Here is a 23,131-nt window from a genome sequence, read left to right as displayed (position 1 = left end):
GTCTGGCAGAACAGATAGAAACCCGCGCTCATGTCACTGTCTGAAACTTGATGAGTACTAAACTGTGACTGTCATCATAAATAACCATGTGATACACTAGTGTACATAGTGCATGCAAACATCCACATGATACATGTCACACAACACTGTGAGGTTTTTGTCTGTTTTTAACTGAACATTTTACTGGTCAGTATTTCAGCGACGTTTCCTCCAGTTCAACCTGGAAAACATCACAACATTCCTGTATTTTCACTAATAGTGGAGCATTTTTTTCCTCCTCTCACAGGGGAAATGTCTCATCACTCATTCATTTTTAAGTCCGACAGCCATGTGCTCATATCACTTAAACAACCTTAGCTACTACTATATTTCTTACAAATAATTACTGTATGTACAAGCTGGGCTTGTACCAAACTGTTTGTCCCATGTGCGTTATTTTTTATGACAATGCTGCTTGAAGTCTTAAGTATAATGTATTGATAGATTTAATGTTTTACCAAATCATTCTCACATTAAGATTTGTGGTAAATTTAACAATGAGCGACATGACCGATATGAGAACGACACAACACATCTTTTTATTTCAAAGTTACACTTGGCTACGTCCTACCTACAAAATACTCAGTTCCCTTTTCAAGCATCGACTCTTACATCTTCTCCTCTGCTCATGTGCACATTTTAATTAATTAAGTTCACCACTACATTCTGAACATGACTGAAACCTGCTGTCACCCTTTAATTGATTGACAGGTCTTTAAATATATATGAAGAACGCTACTCAACGAGTCATTCATGTTTTCTGATGCTGTCAAAGGTTTTACATTAGTAGTGTTTGTATGTACAGGAGTAAAAGAGGCCTTTATTTTTAATTATGGTCAGTTGATAAACTTCTAATCGCTATGATGAATTATTTTAATTGATTTATTGTGCATTTAGCTCCAATGTGTATGGTCAAAATAGTACAGATTGGGCCTGTAATGCTTCTTTTTTGTGTGTGAACATGGAAATCATGTTACGTTTACACTGTTGAGGTGCAGACCCACGTTTACAACCTTTTTACATCAACAGGTTGGAAGTTCTCATGAAGGTTCTGTGTCACATTGGGCCCACGGAAAGGCTGTTCGTAAGTTCATAATGTTTGTTTGTTGTCAAAAGTAAATCATTGTAAAATTGTGTTTTTAATCTATTTATAGAAATAAAATAACTTATTCATTCTACGATAGGCTCAGTGTGCTTTTTCCACACCAGAACTACAATATGTACATTTGGAGAGCTTTTTTTTTTGCCAGTGTTTTCAAGTCATTCATTATTTTTTTGACATTAGATCCTCATGAAGCTACAGCCTTCCTTTGAAAAGAGAGCTAACATATCACCTCTTTATTTTGCCAGTATTGTTGCCCCATAAATCATTCAAGAAAACCATAATTGGACAGAAGCAGAGATTGTTGTGGTGAAATTTTCATTGACTAAAATGGATCAAATGTAAATGTGTAAAAACACCATGTTTACTTGAAAATAATCAAGCATTTTGGAGGCCACAAAGAATACATATTTGCACTCTCTCTGAAAGATTAGGAAAACAGAAAAAACATTTGAGGAGTTCTGAGACAAATTTTAATGGAGCATTAACAGTAGCAGATGGTAGATCAAAAATGCTCACACATGTATGAGCCGCAGGATGACTGATGTACATAAAATAAAGGCTACTGATGGTCATTTTCTTTTGTCAAGTGTGTTATGGCGACGATGGCAGGAGAGTCTTCAAGAAAGCACAAATAACTATTTCTTGTCCATGCTACATCATCTCCTAACATCTCTTCATGGTCACAGATCAGTTGCCATCAAACAAAATGGCATTTGGGTATCACGGTGATTCAGCAGGCTAAAAGTACAAAGTCTTGTACCAAATCATATCATGCCCACATGTGTTGCATGTCTTCTGAACTCCACATTTATTATCACTCTCCATTAGAACAGTCTAATGAAGCAGAAATATATCAACATAATCTTGGAAAAAACTAGCATTGTTTAAGTATCTAACTTTCACATGTGTTGGAATTTCCAAACTCAACAATTTATTAAATCAAAGTCTCTTTCATTCATTTGTAATCACTTATGGATTAAACATCTAATCAAAATGGCATGGCACAAAAAAAACAAACAGTTAATCTACTATGAAATAATTCCTTGTGCTCCCAAAATAAGTTAAAAAATAAACACATAAAACCTTTGCTAATCCCTCCTTTCACCCCCACCCCGCTGTTCCCTCACCCCTGCAGTTCCTTATAGGCCTTATTGAACTTTGACCTGTGGTCTTCTACAGGCGCGGCCTCAGCCGTCTCATCTCCTCGGGCTGAGGTCCTCCGTGCAGCCTCGGGGCTGTCAGAGATGGGATTGTGACGATCACTTTACCGCCAGGCCCGGTTGAGCAGTTTGACTTCTGCCAGGCGTTTGCTGATCATGGTGGCAAAGAAAAGGGCGAAGAGTACGCTGCTGATCAGCATGTAGTCGTAGTCGTCTTTTAGTACGTCAAACTGCTTCGAGGGATAGACGCGTGTCTGGTAGATGTCGAGACCATACGCCACCACCTAGAAAGAAAAAAGTAACATTGTCATGTTTAATTTACCTGAAGGGGAGAAAACAATGTGTTGACTGTATCAACAGCTGTTTTGGATAGATTTAAATGTGTATGGCTATTTTAGGGCTTTCTATACCATCAGTCAAAACTAATAAACATAAATCTCACATTTTCTTGATAAACTGGCACTAGAGATCAAAATAAGTAAAAAAATGGAAAATTGAGAAATTCAATTCTGACACACAGTGGTAGTTCAGGAAAGAAAAAAAACATGAACAAATATTTTCCCCGAGACATCCTTGACAAAATGCCTACCTTGGTAATTGTCATATAAAATGTTTGTCAGTTGTGATGGCAGACTCACCAGGCAGGTCGACTCCAGTCCAGAGGGGGCAGTGTAAATTCCTCGCACTCTTGATACCGTCTGATTGTAGTTGATGAACCACTCTGTACGGATCAGCAACTCTGGTGCGTACGGTATCAGGTTCTCTTCACTGGAGGTGAAGTGAACACGTTAGACAGAGACAGAAACAAAAACAAAAATCTATGAAATCTGATGACTGACTAAGTGACTCACCGGCTTTGCTCTGATACTATTTCTGGCCTCCGAGGGTCAAGGAACATCTTGGGTAATGACAAAATCCCTCCAGATGGCAAGCCAACTGTGACAAAGAAAACAAAAGAAACGTGTTAAAGAGAGAAAAGGTGGGTTAGTACAAAAAAGACAGAGTAATACAGTGCAGCACATAAGACCTCTCTGAAACTTACTGAGCAGGTGGCGGCTGGTGATGCCCTTCTCAGTCAGTGTGGCCTCCAGGGTAGAAATGGACGAGGGGAAAATGTAAGACTGCTGAAGCACCTGAGGAGCATGTGGCCGATCCAGTGAGCTGAACACAGTGCTGTTGTAGAGCTCCATCCCTTCATACAGTTCAATTACAGAGAACTCGTTCCTGCGAGACTTGGTGCTCCAGTATTCGTACTGCGGAGTCAAACAGAGGCAGGAGACGCATTCAGTAGTGAGATCACATGACCCTCAACGCATTAACTGTGTTCCCCTTCAACAGCTGTCTATTAAAGTGTTCAATTACAGTGTGGGTGCTTAGTCATGTATATACAGCTGCAGTACAGCTACAGTAACCAAGCAAAAAGCAACAAAACAATGTAAAATAATTTATATTTTTATCACATTCAATAACACTCACCACCACCCAGTTTTCAGAGTGCACAACATGCACCGGTCCTCTGGCCTTTCTCTGAACAGCCTCGTGGATGATGCGCCCCGTCACGCCGTCAATCAGGAGGATCCCGACAAAGCTTCGCTCCTGATGCAAGTCTGTGCTCTCAGTTACCACGGCCAGTAGATTGGGGTTCAAGTACTAATAGAAATGAGATGAAACACAATTCAGCATCTTAATAAAAGTTTGAAAAATAAATAGCTTGCATTGGGCACAGGTATGTAGTCAATGTATCTCTCCCCATCACTCACTAAAACACCCAAATTAATAATCTTGAAATTCTGTCTCATCTTGATTTCCCATGACAACTAAGGACTATTTTCTGATTGCCAGATATATCAAATATATACTATTTGGGGTATAGCAAATTGCACATGAGCTATATGATGACTCAAACGACAGAGTTGCTATATTAACGGGACAATTTACAGCTATTTAAGGGTTTTTTTGCCAACTAAATATTGGATATATTGACCTTAATTCTTCAGGAGTCTGCCTTGTAGATAGAAAATAAGCTTTTTCTACCTTTATTGGACGGATTACAATTCAAAACAGAGGTCTTTTCAGTCACATCTTACCAAACATATTAATGTAAAACAACCTCAACGATAAGGCGTAATATTTAGATGTAAAATGAAAAGTAGAAAAAGTTTGAAGAATCAATTTACAAGTATACAGGACCCAATAAATCACAAAATATTAAACAGGCTAGTTGACTGTGACTGACAAGGAGGAGGCTTTTACAGATTGGCTGTCTCTGTGATCAAATAAGACTCAAGAAAAACACATTGATCTAGAGCAACAATTACTGGACAGATGGATATTGTTATTCCCTATGGGATGATTACTAATGATGTTGGTGGTTGGTTGGCTAGAGACTACAGTAAGGAGTGTAATAGAAACAAAACAGGGTTTATTCTTATTCAGAGTCAGTGGTGGAGAAAGGCTATGATTCACTGGGGAAACAGTGACATGAGGTACAGTATTTCTTGGAAAGATGAGTTTTCAGCCTACATGAGAAGACGGGGAGTGACTCTGTTTCTGACTGAAGTGGGAAAGAGAGAGGTTGTGACAACATTGACCAAATCCAGCACAAATAAGAGCAATAATAAAATTTTCAAACTTTCTCAACACTCCTTCCAAGCCATGGCGTTAGTAAGGTTTTCTGGGAAGTTATTCTACCTTATAGAGGACACTGCGGTCTCCCATTACTCTGCCCTGGGAGTGCACATGCTCATTGGGCCTTTTCCCTTTGACCGAGACGATCCTCTGTACCTCGGCCGGCATGACGACCTCCCAGATCAGCTCGGTCGACAAGTCCTGAGCGCACAAAAACATCTAGATTAATTTCTTTCAGTCATCTGTGATCAGTTCATGGTAGCTTGTTGTGAGAACAGGAAGTATAAACAGACTTCTGGCTATAATGTTCGTTCTCTGAATATTTTAAGCATTATTGTGCACGTCCATTTGCTTTTCACACTAATCTAGGCTTTCTAAAACGTGTCTAAAGCCCTTGAGCCATGATGTGCAAAAACCTTGAAATAGTTCAGCAGAAAAAGGTTCACTTGCCGTTCGCAGCCTGTAGCCAGAAAGTCTTCCCTGGCTGGAGTCAACAAGATAAAAGAATATGGATGAGGCCATCTCCTGGAGCTGCTGTAGCACATTCTTTGTAGAAGGAAAAGCAGACACCTGCGCAAAAATAATAGATGGATAACATTTTTACATGCCGTTTCTGGGCAATATCTCTCACAAAGAGGAATACCACCACAGTTAAATTATACACATTATACAGAGAGAAAAATGGCTTTCAGACACAACATGTGACACAACTGTATCTCTAATAGTTAATGCAGTGTTGATCTGGGGGGTGAGGAGGTTTCCAGTTTGCCACTGACCTTGTACTGGTCATCAACAAGAAGTAAGACCTTAGCATAATCCTGGTCCATGAGAGGCAGCATGAGTGACTGAAGTATTGGCTGAGGTAGAGCGGGTGGGGTGATGTGACTCTTCTTTCCAAAGATGGGATTAAATACATGGAGTGTGGCCAGGCCCGTGTCCTTTAAACATAGAAGAAAAGAAATATATAAGAAATGGCAAAAATAAATATTACACAGGAACAGCCTGAAGCTCTTCAGCCACAGAGCTCAGAGCCCTTGTTATTAGATACCTTGTCTTTGATGAGCAGTGTGCACTGTGGCGGGTGAGGGAAGTGTGCAGTGGTCCTTTGCACCATTAGTTTGAAGGCTGCATTAGATGGGATGTTGTCCAGGTAGTGTCTCCATAAAATACTGCCGGCCTTGCTGTCAATCCCAAAGAGCTTAACAGAAAAAAAGGATGGAATGAAGGAGGATGAAATGTACAGGAAGAATGAGAGTTTCAGGGAGGCCTGATGGAGTCTATTTATTACCGTTTCATGACCATAGACAAAATAAACAGAAACTAGTTTGACCACAAGTGAGCAGCACAGCTCATCTCTCCGGAAACACTACCCAACAGTAACTAAAAAAAAAAAAAAAGAGAGGGCAACCTTTAGTCTCCTACCTTCCCAGAAGCAGTAACCATAACCATCATCTTCTGCAAGTTGAACTCATCTCTGGAGAGGTTCTCAATGGTCACGTCATTTTTAACTTGACTGCGGGGCTTCCGTGCATCGTAGAACAGCTTCCAGAGGTGGGAGATCCAGGCCTGCAGCAAGATGAGCTGAGAGGAGAGCCTCTTCAGCACCATGGACATCAGGCCGTCTAGACAAATTACAGTGACAACACAGATGCGGCTTAATTACTTTCAGTAAATTCACATTTAAGGATTGTAATTTGAGAATCACAACTTATTAGACATTTCTTGCAGTGGACATTGTGGTATGGTCATTGCAGGCAAAGCACAGGTGTACATTATAACATTAAGGCTCTATAGATCACTGTATGTGTAAAAACTAGAACACTGTAAATTAACACTTGTTTAGCAGCTTATTTCCCATGTAATTAATGAAACAAGTGCAGAAAACAACAAGACCGGAAAATATTTGGCTTGGTAGAAATATAATGTGACTAATTCTAAAAGTGAAATCAAGTGATGGGACAGGGATGGTTATGGCGAGGGATTTTCAGTCAACAACAGGAGATCCTAGCCTTAAGACCCATGAATCAGGTTTTATTGAAGAACAGCAGAAGTGTGTTACCTTGAATGGCTGAATCCAAGCGCAGCAATAAAAAAACAGAACAAAAACAACAGAAAGTGAAGCTAACAGCAACCAAGTGAACATAGCCAAGAATCAGTTTTTAACAGTCCCGTTACAACCTCAAAAATACAACTTTGACGATTAAATGCAGCTGCTGAGCAGTTGGAGGGTAAAAGTAAAAGCAACAATTCAGTGGACTTTATTATTAGTTCTACATTAGTGGAAAATCTCATAATGATGAAACAAGCTTGACAAAATACCCCTAAGATTAGGAATTGGACAGCTGCCTTAATATTCTGGGACATGCAAGAAAATTAGAGAACGGCTAAGACAGACTGAAAATAGATAAAATACTGAATGTTAATCCACAGCAGAGGTTAGTGCTTAAAGTTGGAAACCTGGGAGATAAGAAAAACACAGAGGGATTCTGGTTTGACATTTACCGGCCTTTTTGCCAAACTCTCCCTCCAGCTCGGCCTGCGTTCCTGTGAGGGGCAGATCCACCATTTCCATTGTCACCACATCCGACAGGGCCTCCTCTCTTGTCCACATTACACGCCCTGGAAAACAAGACTCATTATTGTTCTGTAATAATTCATGCCATGTTCCACACCCCGTGACAGTATGCAGTTTGTGTTGACGTTTTCCATGAATTACGACATGAAACATTCTCTCCCCTCCACATGCTTGTGGAAAGGAGGAGATCATATATACATTATGAAAACCGAGAGCCTGTTTGTGCTCCACACAGTGGTCAGATGTTGGCAGTGTTTATGATGATTAAGATGGGGAATATACCCAAATATTATCATGAGGAAAAGCATGGCTCATCAGTCTCTTTGCGCTTTGGGAAAGATGTACTGGATCTCAACAGTAAACACAATAAGGGAAGGACTCTTCACATAAAAGGTTTCAAGCCGTTCCACCTGGTGGCTATTGTCTTCTAAATCTATATCATGCGATTCCCTACAACCAACCACCTGCAGAAACCCATTTAAGAACAACATGGCCTCCATCTTCATGCATAATGAGGAGCAAAAGGTCTTTTTTTGTGAGTGTTTTTGTGGGATCTGGCAAAATGAAAAAAGGTCTCTTTTATTTTGTTTATTTTGTTACTATGAGCAGGATTCTAAAATGTTGTGATTTTGGCACCCCTCAAAGACAGTGGCAGACAGCAGTGCATGCCAATACCTCAGATAACATTAACCAGCATCAAGCAGACTGACAGAGCACTCTTTCCAACACTAAAACTTCCTGTTTTTGCCGTCCATACCTGGTTGTTGCATGAAAGTGAGTGTGTGGTCTTCCGTCTGCACCATGACCCTGTAGCCAACAGAGTCGTCCTTCTTGAGGAATGACTGTACATACAACTGGAAGACAGAATAAAAATGATTGGGTTATATTATAAAAAGAAAACACTGCATGTTTAAAATGTAAAATTGTTAACACCCTAATGCTTGATGCGCACAAGCCATCTCCTAAACTAGACTAATCTGCTCTGAGAGTAATCATATTAAGCTTTAGGTAAAGTCAATTTGAAGCCTTGGTGACTTGACCAGCCAGAGATTAAACATGCTGGAGAATCTCTGGGAAGAAATTTAGACTCACCTTCTGTGGTTTCCCACCATTAGGATCCATATTGAAAATCAGCGTTGTGTCTAGAAGTCTGCGTCCAGTTTCTGCACTAAAGAGGTTAATAGTGGAAGCCTATAGCGAGGAAAACAAATAATCATATCTTTCACATTGGCTAAAAAGGGAATTCATCATTTTCATTGGTCTCATTTACTGAAGCCCAAAATATCTCTTTAACTTTGTTTCCAAGCAGCCACAGAAGAAGCCCAACTAAGAACTGTTTCTCAGCTTGAGGGTAACAAATTGAATCTATTCATCAATGTATGTGAATGAATGTATGATTTCACATGAACTCACAGTTTTATTCTTGGGCGACATGACAGCAGCAACAGTCTTCTCTCCGGTGGTAGAAAATGAAACCAGCATGGCCTATGAATCGAGACAAATCACCATCACCACCAATTTTCACAAACTGTTTCTTAAACTAACAATTGTACAGACAGGACAGACTGAGATTTACCCCTTTTTAAATAATGAAAATAATACATTTTGGAAAATATCAGTACATATTTAGTAAATAGCAAATAAGGACATATTCTACAATTTTAGACCTTAAAAAAATGTGACTTTGGCCTGAGAGATAGCCTGGCTGTTTTTAACATTTCCTTTGTTGATGTTATCCATCCAAATCTCCCATGATGATCAAATATATCAGCAAGAAAGCCAAGTGACATTTACATTTTAGGAATGTAACTGGAGCTTTTACGCAGAGTGACTTACAGTACAATAATTCCAATACTAGAATAAGCTAACACTTTTGGCATTAATTCTCAGAATCTCGAACATGTTTGACAGAAGAACGAGAAACAGTTACGTACAGGCTTGAAGTCCCTCAGTGTAACTATCTGCCCATTGTTGAGCTGGAGAAGCAGGTAGTGTTCAGGCCCGAGCTGAAGGAAGAACTCAGACAGCGGCTGCCGGGCTGGGTTGGGCTGAGTGGACACCAGTACTGGATGGAAGCCGGGGGCGACTTCAAGTCCCAGAGACTAGAAGAAGACAAATGGAAGGACACTGTAAAATGGTGAAAAGCCTTCACACAGAGAAAAAGAGGTAGCTATAAAGAGAGACAGTTCCATTGTGTAGGTAGAGAAATGCAGAGAAACGAGAGCATAGGATACACATGGTCATTTTATAAAATAGAAGGGTTGGGGTTTTATTTTGGCGGGTACCTGCAGGGGGATCTGGGTCATCTGTGACTCCATTTGCAAGTCAAGCATGTACAGGGATACAGTTGCAGAGTCCACACACGTCAACATCCCCTGGCCGACCATTACACAGCTGGCCTGTATGTTAGACAGCCACGGAGCTTCGATTGAGATCTGAAGACAACACAAACAAAGAAGTCAGAAATGTGGAGTTCAATTCATATATTGGAACATTGGTTTGGTTTACTTGATGTATTTGAGTTTTATTTTTCCTATAAGTATTGATGATATTTCATAAATTGTACACAGCATGTCTATACTTGCTACTATAAATCAGGATTACCTGCTTGATTATCTCTCCATCCTCCACGCTGTAAGCAACAATAGCAATGTGGGAATGGGGAACAACTCCGAGTGCGTACACTTCACCATTTCCACCAGAATACACAGCCTGGTAGTCCACGGTATCACTGTGGAGATACAAAGACATACATTTTTTTTAAATGTATTTATAAAGCCAACCTTTATCATAAATAAATAATTTGTGGCTTTATGTATCAGACATTTCTGCTGCTTAAATACTATTGGTTTTTCACTTGTCTTATAAACCAGACATTTTTTTTATTATCTATCCTGCATCATTCTAAATCCATTATCATTGCATTATTTCAAATGCATTGCTATAATTTCCCCCAAATATATACCACCAACCACTACTAGCATCTTGTAATATAGACTGTACTTTCTAGAAAATTTATTTTGCTAATTGTTATTTCTTATGGATGTTTGAGCTTCACTATGAAAAATGATTTATGTGCAGAGTTTGACAATACAAGCCTGTTCTCACATTCATCTGATGAAGGAGGAAAGTTTCTCTGTGCTCACCCGAGCACAAATCTGCATTGACGGTGTGTACCTACGAGCATGATTTGTGACATCACAACTAGTGTGATAGGAAAACTCGACACTTCCAAGTCACATACACTGAGAATGGACTTTTCAGTGAAAGTAGGAGACATCTTGTTTCCAGCAATTAAACTTTTAAAATTAACAATATTTGCATATTCATAGATTCTGGATTTTTCAGTGAGAGAGAAATTGAATGTAATTTTCAGAATTTCAATCTGGGATATTAAACTTTTTCGTGGAAAAAGCATGAGACACAAGTTATCATTCAAGGGAGAGTATTTTTATGTCTTCAAACATGTCTAGAGAGGATCTTTAATTTCAGGGGAGATGTTTTGTTAATGAAGACAGGCTTATATTAAAAGTACATCGACAAAAATCAGGTTTCAATGTTGACCCAATAATGTAAAAAAAAAAAAAAAAACTTGGCCACTTGCCTTTCTGGGAGATTCTCTATCCATTTTTGATGACCATTAGAAAGGTAATGGAGAGAGATGACAGTTTTCTTCAAAACAGCCACGTGTTTCACGGTGTCTTGCTGTCCAACTAAACATGCCGACTGGAAACTAAAATGTATAACAAGAGCAGTTAACATCTGATCAAATTAAATACAATTCTAAACTTAACAACTGCAATGAGGTGATCACCTGCCAGAGTCAAGCACAATCTCCCAGTTCAAGCCACCAATATTCGTCTCCCAGGAACGCAGCAGGCGGCCATTACCAACCACCAACACCGCATCTAGGAGACAAGAACAGTGTAATGAGTTATCTGCTTTCAATAAGGGAACTAAAAGCTCTGTAAGCTCAACTGAAATGACAAAATCACCTTGTCCATGTTGCAGAAGAGCGTCAATGTTTCCCTCTGGCCCAGTCTTATCCACGTGTCGCCAGACTGTAACAGACATTGAAAAAATACCGATATAAGAACAAAGTATGTCAACTGAGAGGCAGATCGTATTTCTGTACTTGGGAAAAATACTCACGGAGTTCTCCGGTCCTGGTATTGAGTGCAGCAAAAACATTATTCTCTGTTGCCAGAAGCACCTTTTTGGATGACTGCACATGTGTGTCGAAATGGGAAAAGCGAACCTTGCCAACGTACTGCTGCCTCCTGCGAATCAAAAGACAAAGAACAAGCTGTCAGAGGGTCAACAAGGTAGTTTATAATCATAGCTAAACCCATTATTGTATCAGTAAAGGATCAAACCCAGTGTTATGACACACAACTCAAAATTAAAAAAACACTGGAGGACGGTACACTGGTTATTATCAGATTGATCCGAATACTAAGAAATCAATTTCAATCACATTTGCTATAACTCATTGAGCCTATTGGACCATTGGCTTCCTAATAGCAAATTATACATGTTTAACAAACTAAGAGCACCTGCAGTAAGTAAATAACACTTCTTGTATTCATTTTTATATTTTTTTGGCCTGTTCTCTCACACAAAGTCCACTCCAAACACACCGGGTCGCAGCTAGTGGCTGTGACAGGTGTTAGCATTAGCATCTCCACATTAAAACATGGCTCCAGATAGCACGCATATTAGATCGTTCTTTAGATTCCTCTTACCAGTCAAATTTCCCTACTTGATCCTCAAACACAGCCTCGACGGTGCTGTATAACATAATACATTTCAGGCACAAGAAAATTAGCTTTGCCATTGCAACAGTAGCTTTGGCTTGCTCTTCAAGAGAAGGAGGAAGTCGGAAGTTGACTGGCTTACTTTTTGTCTTGTGACTGAGCGGTGCTGCCCCCTACAGGTTAGAAACGCACACAGCTTCTGTAAATGTAATGCAGTGATCATAAAGAATAAACTTCAAAATGTTTAACTTTCATCTGTCCACATAAGCTCATATAATGTATAATAATGTAGCAATTATGTTGTTCCGTGTAATGAATTAACCAGCTTCTTGTGCCTGATAAATTGGTCCTCTTTCATCATTTTTGAAGCAGAAAATTTGAATTTGACTCATGGTGAGTTGTGCACATTATTAATAATACGTTTAATTGCAGAAACACGTGTGTACAAAATGTTAAAAGGTGCTGTCTACAAAACCTGTTTGTGAGTAAAAACAAATGATCTATTGAGATTTCACAGTAATACAAGAACCAGCAAGACTGAACACAAACAAACTATTTAGCCAAACTTATTCTCCTCAGAAGTTACAAAGTTAGAAGTCAGAAGTTACTTTCAAATTCTGAGCCTCTTGTTACATTTTACATTTTCTTGCTTATTAAAAATACCATTTATTTACGCTGTCAGAAGTCAGAGAAAAAGGAGACCAGTCTTTGTTGCTTGGTTGCTTGTCTTGACTAAAGTCCTATAGCTATTATAGACATGATGCAGGAACCTTTCTGAGATTACGGTTGTAACGTCAGTGCTATGATTCTTTTTTTATATCGCCTACATTATATTGGACCAGTAGGCAATGCGGTCAGCAAGGTCAAGGTCCCATCACTAAAGTATTATAAAACCTCAGGTGTAGTAACGGAGTAACATTTTTGGATGAAATGACGTTGGGCTGACTGTTGTCAGATTGTGAGCGCCCCCTGTGATTTACTTTCACAGTTTCTTCTTCCAGTAGCTATTTTTTTTTCTATGAGATTTCAAGATGGCGTCGAGCGGAGGAGATGGGGAACACGAATGGACAGCGGCAGTGCGGCCGCTTTTATCAGCTTCGTACACCGCTTTTGAAACGAAAGAGCTACCTCAGCTTATTGGGTCTATAATCAACAGGTAACCGGTTAGATGTCAATACATTGCCTGTCTTTATTTGCTCAAATACTGGCCGTGTTCACACAGGAGTGAGCTGGCTGGCTGGCTAACTTGCTAACTCAGCTTGGTGAGTTAGCGTTAAGTTCGATGGGAAACGTTACCCTCTTAGCTAACGTTAGCGGCTAGCAAGCTACTAAAGCTTAACTTGCACTGGCATCGAGTCAGTTGCTGACGTTAGCTAATGTGCTAACGTTAGCTAACTTACTCAAAATGCGATGCAGCTTGCCCTGGCTGGTAATCCGTAAACAGTTTTAAACAAGGCACGATTTCTGGCTGATGGACGTCGATCTTTATTGTAACATTTACAGCTGTGTAAACGTTAATCGACGGTTTGAAAATGTGCTTCATCACTAGCTAGCTAACACAAACATTAGCCAGCAAGCTAACTAATGGGCCTTCCAAACCGACTGTATAATGTAACGTTGAAACGGCCCAGACACAGTAATATTTGATTACGTCGGCTAATTTAAGTTGGCTGAATGCGATCGGCTTGTATGCTGACCTTGCATATCCAGTCTACACTGGACATGTCAACAAACAGTTTATGCATTAACTGATTAATAAGGTAGCCAGTAGTTTAACGTTATGTGCTGAGTGTCAGTGGTGGGGCTGAAAGTAGGCGGGGACCTTGTACTCCACTCATTTTTGATGAGGTGGTGATTGGTCGCCGTTAATGTATTGTTAATAGAATGACAACTTGGCGACATTGCTGCCTCGTAATTAAATGTAAGGCTAAAGGTGTTGTGGAAAATCCGGCATGTTGCTGCTAAACCCTAAGGAAGATGGTGCAGTGTCTGTCACACTGGGGGAACTTATCTTTGGAGACGAGTGTGTGTTATTATATAGCACAATTGTTTTCGGTTTTCACCATGGAGTGATTATCAGTCAGTAGTGCCTACACAGTAGCCAGGTTGTCACTTGACACTCCTGTTCAGTGGTGGCATCAGTTGATCCCTATGGCCATTCAAGTGAAGAGCTTCCTGCGGTGTTTATCGGTTTAATTTTTGAAGCAACATTCAACCTGCAAGTGTGAGGAGTAGTACTTCTACCAGGCCTGTTAGTTTCGTTTTAGAATGAAACCACCAAATAGGCTGGTATACAATCAGCTCCATAAGTGTTTGGACAGTGACACAGGTCTTGGGTTTCAGACTTTAGGCAGTCATTTACTGCAGAGGATCTGCAACCAACTATTAAGTATTGTGTTATTTTTATTTCATATGTTATGTTAATTTATCCAATTGCTATTGGTACCCTGAGATGTGGGGTCTATGTATAGAAGTAGTTCTAATTCCTGCACGGTTCACTGCTGTCAATACCCTCAAACTAAAGCTGAAAATCTGCACTTAAAGCACATACAAATTGTTTAATTTCAAATCAATCGTGGTGGTGTACAGAGCCAAAATAACAACAATGGTGTCACTGTCTAAATACTTACGGAGCTGACTGTACATGTTTGATATGTCTATGACTATTCTAATCCTTGCTCATTGGCTATGGTATCAAATGTAAAGCATTTTTTCAGCAATATTTTATTGACCTTGAAAGAGTTTTCGACATCCTGAGCATGAGAGTTGGATTACTCTGAGGGAATGCTGCAAGAGTTTTTTGACATTTTTTAACAGAATTGTTTATGTTTACAAATGTAAAGTTTGGTCAGCATTAGGGGTGCTGCGTCTCCAGCAGCACAGTTCAGTGATTTTGAGCTGTAGAATGTGCATGATGAAAAGCAAAAACTAAGGTCTTTCCATTATTTACCACATTTCTGATGTTAAAGCAAGTAGAGAGAGAGCATAGACCGCTAACAATTCTGGCTGATAAATGAAAAATAAGATGGAATAAACAGCAGCAGGTATCATAGTCTCTCACAGATGGGTTCGCAAAATTTGATGGATTAAGTCCAAAGGGGGGCTAATTGAGAAGGGCAGCAGGTCAGGGGTGTTTTGGTCTTAGTGCCCTTGTACTGTTTCCCAGTGGATAGTTTATGAAGCAAGTGTTAGTAGGAGCACTTTGTTTCCTTCACCCTGGTAATATGCAGCTTCTTTGAGGCCACTGAAAAAAAGCCACCCAATGACCAAATCAGCAGTACTTTGGAGCTTGTTTAAGAAGTTGGAGAAAAAACAGATGTTTTCTATGTATTTAGTTGTATTGTATGGTGATTGTAGATACTTGGAACTGTTAATTGTCATGGAGTGGCACATCAAAGTGGTTTGGAGGCTGCAGAAAAACTCACTAGTATGGAGTAATATTGAGTATAGATTAGGAAAAAAACACAGGGTTCATATCCCTGTGAAGGACTTTTGCTAACAGCGAGTTGGCCACATAGTTCGCTCTCCATCTACGCAGACTGCCTTCCTTTTGTCTTGAAGTATGTGATCAGATCACAGATTGAAGAGGTGTCATTTGACTTGGGCAGTTTGTGTTAGTGCTGGAAGTACAGTGTAGGACACTGCTGAGGTCAATCAGCAGAAATGTGACATCAGAGCTGTGTGTTTCTAGGTGTTTTTAGGATGTTGAATAGGCTAATCTAAACTGTATCATTCTTGACAAACTTGTTTTCCTTGTTAACAAACAGCCATTAGCCAAAGAGCAGATCTGTCAGACATTTTAGAAAAGACTGTAACGGTGTGCACACATGCATTGATTTTACCTGGGGGCAGCACACAATGTAATGTCATTATACTGACAGCCAGGGCCAGCTCTGTTTCCTTGTTTATGTGGTAATACATTTATTAACACTCATTAATAATAAACTATAGTGGTTTGGGAAATGTGGAAAAATGCATACAGGTGTACCTATAAAATAATATTTTCTCCAGGCTTGTGTGGGAAGCTTTAATTGTTCTGCATTAAAGGAAATAGACACACAAGTCTAAAAATGTATCTCTCCTAACTCTCTGCTCCAGAAAGAAAAGTGCAGTATTTAATCAGATATTCCACTTGTCATCTGCAGTGAATCAGACATCCTTCACCACGACAAACAGTATGAGCCTTTCTACTCATCATTCGTGGCACTCTCTGCACACTACATCACCACAGTATGTGGACAAAGTATGTATCTTTCATTTTCTCTTTAGTGTAATAGATACGAAACTACTACTGCCAAAATATATATATGTTACAGGTTGCGTTTCCTCCAACCAGCAAATGATTTTTGCTTTGTCTCTCTAGTACCGAGAAATCAGCTGCTGTCGGTTGCTGCAGCGTGCAAAGTATTGATTGAATTCTCATTGCTGCGCTTGGAGAACCCTGATGAAGCATGTGCGGTATCACAGGTGAGAAAAACAAACTCCATGGGAGATTGTAATGTTGTGTGACTGCATTTAACTGAACATTATTGGTCTGTTTTAAGGGGAGAGGACATTTACCAGCCACAGACAAAATTCTGCGATGTTTTCAGCAACTTTGGTTTGATTCAGTTGTATTGAATTGAGTTTTCTGTTTGAAAAGACATTATTTACTGTATAAACCCACTAACACTGGTTATTTTTCTTCAGAAACACCTGATTCTTCTAATAAAAGGACTTTGCACTGGCTGCAGCAGACTAGATCGCACAGAAATCATTACGTTCACCGCAATGATGAAATCTGCCAAGTTGCCTCAAACCGTCAAGACCCTTTCAGATGGTAAGTGTCCCTTAAGGGATGAGCCAGGGTTAAACAATCCTTCACTGATTATGACACAACACAACTTTAAGTTACTTATTCATTTATTTTTACTGTGGAAGCATTTTTGAGTCATGGCTTATACATTTGGTTTTTATTTTATTGGGTTATTAATTTCCTATGTTGACTGGCGTAGTGGTTGTTCAGTGATATTGTTGGTTTTTGTCTATATTGGGGCTGAATAACTTACAGAATAATTCCTTTTTTACAAAACAAGAAATCTTCAAAGCTTTGGTATGTGACTGAGAAAACTGCGTTCTTGTTTGTTTAACAGTGGAAGATCAGAAGGAGTTGCCCAGTGCTGTGAACCCAGAGCTTCGACAAAAAGAAGTACAAATGAACTTCTTCAATCAACTGACTTCAGTTTTTAACCCTGACCTTACCACCATCTTGGCCTCCCCGTCAGCAGCACACATGCAGGCAAGTGTCACAGATCAGCCCTCCAGCTGCCCACACCATTACTGTCATCAGTAACAGCTGAAGTTAACCACAACAACTTGTTTAAGTTTCGTCTTGTTAGTGTTTTTACCGAAATAAAACTGTTCACTGTTTAACCTGTAATTTCATTTGCCACATACGAAACAGCTGCTCTGCACGGTTGTAATTAATCATCATAATTGTTATGTTTTTCAACTCTCTCCAATTATAGGCTGAGAGTGATTGCGATGACCAAACCACAGATCAAGCCATTCAGGCCAAAATGAAAAATGCCTTTGTCTCTCAGAATGTGTCAAGCTTACAGGAACTTGGTCAGTAATCATTGCTTTGTTAACACTAAGTTTACAATACATATTACAATGTAATATACACAAACATTTCCTCAGGATTTTGTATATAGCAGTAAAACTTTATTGGGAAATATATTTCTTTACAGTTAATTGTATTCTTTTTTTCAAAATAGCCACTTGAAGTATTCACTCCTTTGACATTATGTTTTCTATTAAGTGATTTCCATTTTTTCATGCAACATGACAGTCACTAGTGTTGTTAGTTTTTCACTGTCATTATTGGAAAGCTTGTACTCTGGAGTTCTAAATTGTTTAAGACCAATGTAACCTGCCAGAGTACTTTTTGTTTTTGACATTGTAATCTCACATGACAAGTTAAAATTTTCTCTTTTTGTTCGCTAATGGTTATTTTTTTTCTCCCATAACTTGTGTTTTCAGGTGGGTCTGAGAAGTTGCTACGAGTGTGCCTCAACCTGCCCTACTTTCTACGCTACATCAACCGTTTCCAGGATGCTGTATCAGCCAACTCTTTCTTCATCATGCCTGCCACAGTGGCTGATGCCACTGCTGTTCGCAATGGGTATTTCTTTTAATGTCTAATTTTAGTATAATTTATATTATTAGGCGATTAAGAGGCAATATAATCTGTTTCTGCATGTTGTATTAGATGACTAGTGTTTGGGTAGTTTTTTTCTGTCAAACATTCAATGAACTTTCTTTACTTAAAACCCATACCCAGATTTCATTCACTCGTGATAGACGTAACCATGGCTTTGGACACACTTTCCCTGCCTGTACTGGAGCCCTTGACACCAGGGAGATTACTGGATATGACCGTGCTGGCTTTGAGCTGTCTCTATGCTGGTAGGTGATAACTCTCTGTAGGTAAAATAAAATGATCCAGTAATTCAACCTGCTATAACCTTCAATAAACAAACACGGAGGAATTGTATCCGGAACGACAATACTAATTTTCTTCTACAAACAACAATCTCAATAGACCAGTGTAGCAATATGACATGATGTGAATGTACTGGCACCAACTGGAACAACCACTGCTTTTAATGTTTAATCTACAACTGATTGCAACAATTTCGTAGTCATTCTCTGCATAGTTTCTGAAAGTCAAATTGGTAATTGGTGACAAATCTACCCATTTAGGTGTGAGTGTGGCCACTTGCATGGCCATTCTGCAGGTAGGTAGTGGCTTGCAGCTTCGCTCTGCCTCCACTGGGACTAAAGAGGAGGACTATGAAAATGACGCAGCCACAATTGTCCAGAAATGTGTGAGTATTTTAAGTATGACATCCTCAATGTGTGCTCATGTTTGTTATGAGACGGAGTCTGGTGCTACATAGATATATTCCTATGTGTGTTTTTTTTATTTTACAAAGTGTTTACTGACTTCAAATAATGAAATAATTATTAGATATATTTTTATCCCACTGGGTCTACATAGAGATTATCATTTATATTTTGACTTTTTAAAAAATCATCTCTTATGACTTGCTAGCACACATACCTTAACAAGATACAGCACCTTTTTAAAATTGTAACAACAAAAATTTGTGTTGGAAACAGCTGGAGATCTATGAAATGATTGGACAAGCCATCAGCAACTCCCGAAGAGCTGGAGGAGAGGTGAGTAGCAGGCTTGAGTGCTATATTAGAATAGTAAAAGAGTGATACTAGATCAGTACCTTTTGGTTTTCTTAGACTGTGCCACTTAAAAAGTTTACTGTTTTTGAAGTTAAAGTTAAAAAGTGTGTCAGAGAAAGTATTCTTGGTGACCGTTCTTTTTTACTTATTTGTGTACTACAGCATTATCAGAACTTCCAGCTGCTTGGAGCCTGGTGCCTTTTAAACAGCCTGTACCTGATTCTTAACCTGAGCCCCACTGCCCTGGCGGATAAAGGGAAAGAGAAGGATCCGCTGGCTGCCCTCCGTGTCCGGGATATTGCTGCTCGCACTAAAGATGGTGCAGGATCGCCTAAACTTGGTCCTGGCAAAGGGTATTTTCCAGTGAAATAAGTTAATAGAATATTTTTCCAGTGCCATTGTGGCTCACTTTTGTCTTTTGGATCTTCATCAGTTATGCATGTTTTGTATTTATATAAATGAAGGTGTGGGCAGTTTTCTGCAATTCAATCTTTTTATTGGCTCATTTATAAATTAAAAAGCATGAACTGTGTATTTCTGATATGTAATGCTTATGTTATTATTAGTTATTGAAAAGTGATTTGTGTGCATTCATAATTTTTGTCGCTTTTGTTGTTTTTTCTTAAGACACCAAGGGTTTGGCGTTTTGTCTGTTATCCTGGCCAACCACGCCATCAAACTTTTGACTTCGCTTTTCCAGGATCTCCAAGTTGAGGCTCTGCACCGGGTAAGTGAAACAACAAAAAATACACTTCCTTTCTGTTGTATTTCAAAGAAAATGTCCATAAAACATGTGTCTTACTGTTGTACTTTTGGCCAGTATCAAATATCCCATCATATAAGCACAAGACTAACATTGTAGCGATTGTAGACGTAAACCCTCTGCTGGAAACATTACAATAACTGAAATGCAAGCGTTCCAACATGTTGTTTGAAGGACCAAAAAACTTTTTGTGCTTCAGTAAGGCTGTCTACATGTGTCCAGGCTTGATTTATTACTCATTCAGTGTAGCTGCATACGGAATGTTTACAAAATATAAAAAAGGATCTAAACATGCAAGAAAAACTTATAACAAACATATGCAAAAGGCACCTTCTATACTTTGAAAGCCATGTTTCCTCATCCCAATTCGTCCCTCCCTCCACCTGCAGGGTTGGGCGAGTGATGGGCCACCAGCTGAGCTCAACATCATGGCGCAGAGCACCTCCATCCAGAGGGTCCAACGGCTCATCGACTCTGTGCCCCTGACTAATCTACTGTTCACCCTTCTCTCCACTTCCTACAAAAAGGTGCAATCATTATATATTTACATAGATAATTTGTATAAGTTATGTTGTATTACTCACCATCAGAGATAGAGAAGTGCTTGTGCTGCTTTTGGGAAACCAGACAAAAGATGCAGTTGATCTGTCAGGAAAACTTAATTTCCACAGCCTATATTTTTTTTTTTAAATGAGAAGTTTTCTTTCTCTTTCTTAAGTTTTGACATTTACTTGCAATGTGACATAACACAAAACATGATAAATTAGACAGACATAGGTGCAACAAAGTATACATACAAGACAAAATAGATACTGTGATAAGAAATGTTTAGTGGAACAAACACATGAGAAATGTTTTGGCTGCTGTTTTTTGTCTACAGACTGCTTTGTTAATAAAATATGTGTCTGATTGAAAAGAAGATGAAAAAGTGTAACCGAAAAGTATGATCGTTGCTAAGACTGTTCATGTTTTTGCCTCCATCAGGCTTGTGTTCTCCAACGGCAGAGGAAGGGCTCAGTCAGCAGTGATGCCAGTGCTTCTACAGATTCAAACACCTACTATGAGGATGATTTCAGCAGTACAGAGGAGGATAGCAGTCAAGGTACTTTATCATTCTGGTTTTAAGCAAGAGAGTGTGCACTCACATACCAGCTTTAGGTTTGCAAAACATGAAACAAATCTGCTGTCTGGACATAATTTTTTACTTTTAATCCTGGCACAGATGATACAAGAAACTGTGCACATATTGTTCTGCACAGCATTGATAATACAGGGACATCAACTCAAAAGAACTGGACAATTAAGCTTTTTATTCAACTTGAAAGGAGCAGCTGATGTATTTACAACATCATGCTTATCAAATAATATGAATTTGAAATTACATTGCAGCAAAATGGGTGTCCAACAAAGAGTAACGGCGATATTGGGATGTTAAGTGAAATACATTTTAAACACTGTTAATATGATGACTGCTAAAAGTGGTGCATTTATTTAGTAGTATTCAATAATGCTAGGACTACAAACTGTAATTGATCCATGGATGTCTCATTATCACAAGTGATCATTTATATGGATAATATACATTTTAGGGATGCACAATATATAAATGGCTGATATATTATTGGCTGATAAGTAAGAAAATGAAATTATTGTTCCAATAATGGGATTTTGGCCGATAATTACATCCGATAATGAGGAGCATGACAGAGGGACGGCACAGATTTATGGTTATGTTTCTCTCAAGTCGACGACGTCTCTGCTTGTTATCCATAAGTGCAACAAAGTGTGGAAGACAATACGAGCAAGCAAACACCCGTTGAACAAGCAAAACATAAACTTGCAGAAATACGACGTCTTCGACTTCTCTCCCTGCAGTCAATTGACTGTCTCCTTTATCCACAGCCTTTAAGGCTGAGACCAAGCCGTTCCTGCTCTCTACCAGCAGTGTCTGCCCTGCAGTGAGGCTCTCGCCAGCAGAGACATAGTAGAGGATAATTGAAACCACAGGACTGTTGCTTGCAGACTTTTTAATCAGTTCTTAATAGTCCAAGGTTATGTAAAGTTTTTTATAGCCTATGCATGCTTGCCAATGAGGATATAAGGTCTGTTATTAATTAACCTACATATTCAAAAAAAGGTTATTACAAACAAGGTTACAATAAATTAATGTATTCTAGTGAATGCTCCCTAAGCACTGGTATTAAAAACCTGTCAATCTGAAAATATATATTTATTTTCCTCTTTTTCCTCGGCTTTTTGCAACAAATAGATAATTATCGGTTGTCGTTATCGGCCCTGAAATTCCATATCAATGCATCTCTAGTAAATTTGATTTAGAAGAAACTAAACTAAAATGAAGGTATGATCAGGGCATCATGTACCTGTACACCTATGTGCTCATTACTTAATGGTTAAAATTGACCAAAAAAACAATGTCCCAAAAGCTTTGTGTAATGCCTTCTAGGTTTGCCACAGATTTTCCCTCCATTCCAGTGTGAATGCAAGTGTTGAAAGCGCAGTCATGTTTGTGTTTGATCTCTGAGCTAGTGTCAGTGCTGAGCTGTATCAGTGAAGCAGTGAAACAGGTGTGCTGTCAGTGGATCAGTCAGTCAGGTTATGGCAGCAGTGAGAAGGGTAAACACATTCACACGCACACAGAAATGTCATTAAACATCTTGTCCCTTCATCACACAATGACAGTGTAGTTGACAGTGTCTACTATTTCAGCAGAGAGAAGACAGGAGAAGACAAGTGCAGCTTGTGTCTCAGGTCAGCAGTTTTCTGTCCTCAGGTCAAAGACTTGGTGTCCACTTCACTGTCCTAGATTCATTTTGTTACTGTATGTCTCACAATTTACTC

At 39.2% G+C, this 23,131-nt stretch overlaps 2 protein-coding genes across 2 annotated transcripts in view; one reads left to right on the top strand and one right to left on the bottom strand.

Moving 5' to 3' along the window:
- Positions 1-2,261: 2,261 nt before the first annotated feature.
- Positions 2,262-15,315, bottom strand: emc1 (ER membrane protein complex subunit 1). The gene is given in 26 exon segments (XM_070910678.1): positions 2,262-2,588; positions 2,943-3,072; positions 3,156-3,240; positions 3,347-3,557; positions 3,781-3,954; positions 4,996-5,133; positions 5,383-5,502; positions 5,709-5,870; positions 5,981-6,130; positions 6,355-6,554; positions 6,992-7,000; positions 7,435-7,551; positions 8,265-8,361; positions 8,600-8,701; positions 8,704-8,738; positions 8,802-8,846; positions 8,917-8,992; positions 9,442-9,609; positions 9,793-9,942; positions 10,112-10,238; positions 11,112-11,240; positions 11,322-11,415; positions 11,503-11,568; positions 11,660-11,787; positions 12,253-12,287; positions 15,301-15,315. Coding segments are annotated over 26 exon segments (2,943 nt in total). The 3' UTR covers positions 2,262-2,408.
- The window catches only part of ubr4 (ubiquitin protein ligase E3 component n-recognin 4), a 51,796-nt gene continuing 41,960 nt past the window's right edge, over positions 13,296-23,131 (top strand). The window contains exons 1-16 of the mRNA XM_070910677.1: positions 13,296-13,420; positions 16,410-16,507; positions 16,628-16,731; positions 16,954-17,083; positions 17,397-17,542; positions 17,772-17,871; positions 18,289-18,430; positions 18,590-18,714; positions 19,012-19,136; positions 19,432-19,491; positions 19,672-19,862; positions 20,137-20,236; positions 20,662-20,799; positions 21,257-21,374; positions 22,820-22,906; positions 23,000-23,041. Of these exons, the coding sequence (XP_070766778.1) occupies positions 13,296-13,420; positions 16,410-16,507; positions 16,628-16,731; positions 16,954-17,083; positions 17,397-17,542; positions 17,772-17,871; positions 18,289-18,430; positions 18,590-18,714; positions 19,012-19,136; positions 19,432-19,491; positions 19,672-19,862; positions 20,137-20,236; positions 20,662-20,799; positions 21,257-21,374; positions 22,820-22,906; positions 23,000-23,041 (1,831 nt within the window). The remainder of the gene's footprint in view (positions 13,421-16,409; positions 16,508-16,627; positions 16,732-16,953; positions 17,084-17,396; positions 17,543-17,771; positions 17,872-18,288; positions 18,431-18,589; positions 18,715-19,011; positions 19,137-19,431; positions 19,492-19,671; positions 19,863-20,136; positions 20,237-20,661; positions 20,800-21,256; positions 21,375-22,819; positions 22,907-22,999; positions 23,042-23,131) is intronic.

This window comes from Enoplosus armatus, chromosome 8 (genome assembly GCF_043641665.1).
Source record: "Enoplosus armatus isolate fEnoArm2 chromosome 8, fEnoArm2.hap1, whole genome shotgun sequence".
In the NCBI taxonomy this organism is placed as follows: domain Eukaryota; kingdom Metazoa; phylum Chordata; class Actinopteri; order Centrarchiformes; family Enoplosidae; genus Enoplosus; species Enoplosus armatus.
The sequence above is the reverse complement of the archived record's forward strand: the minus strand, read 5'-3'. Positions and strand labels throughout refer to the sequence as shown.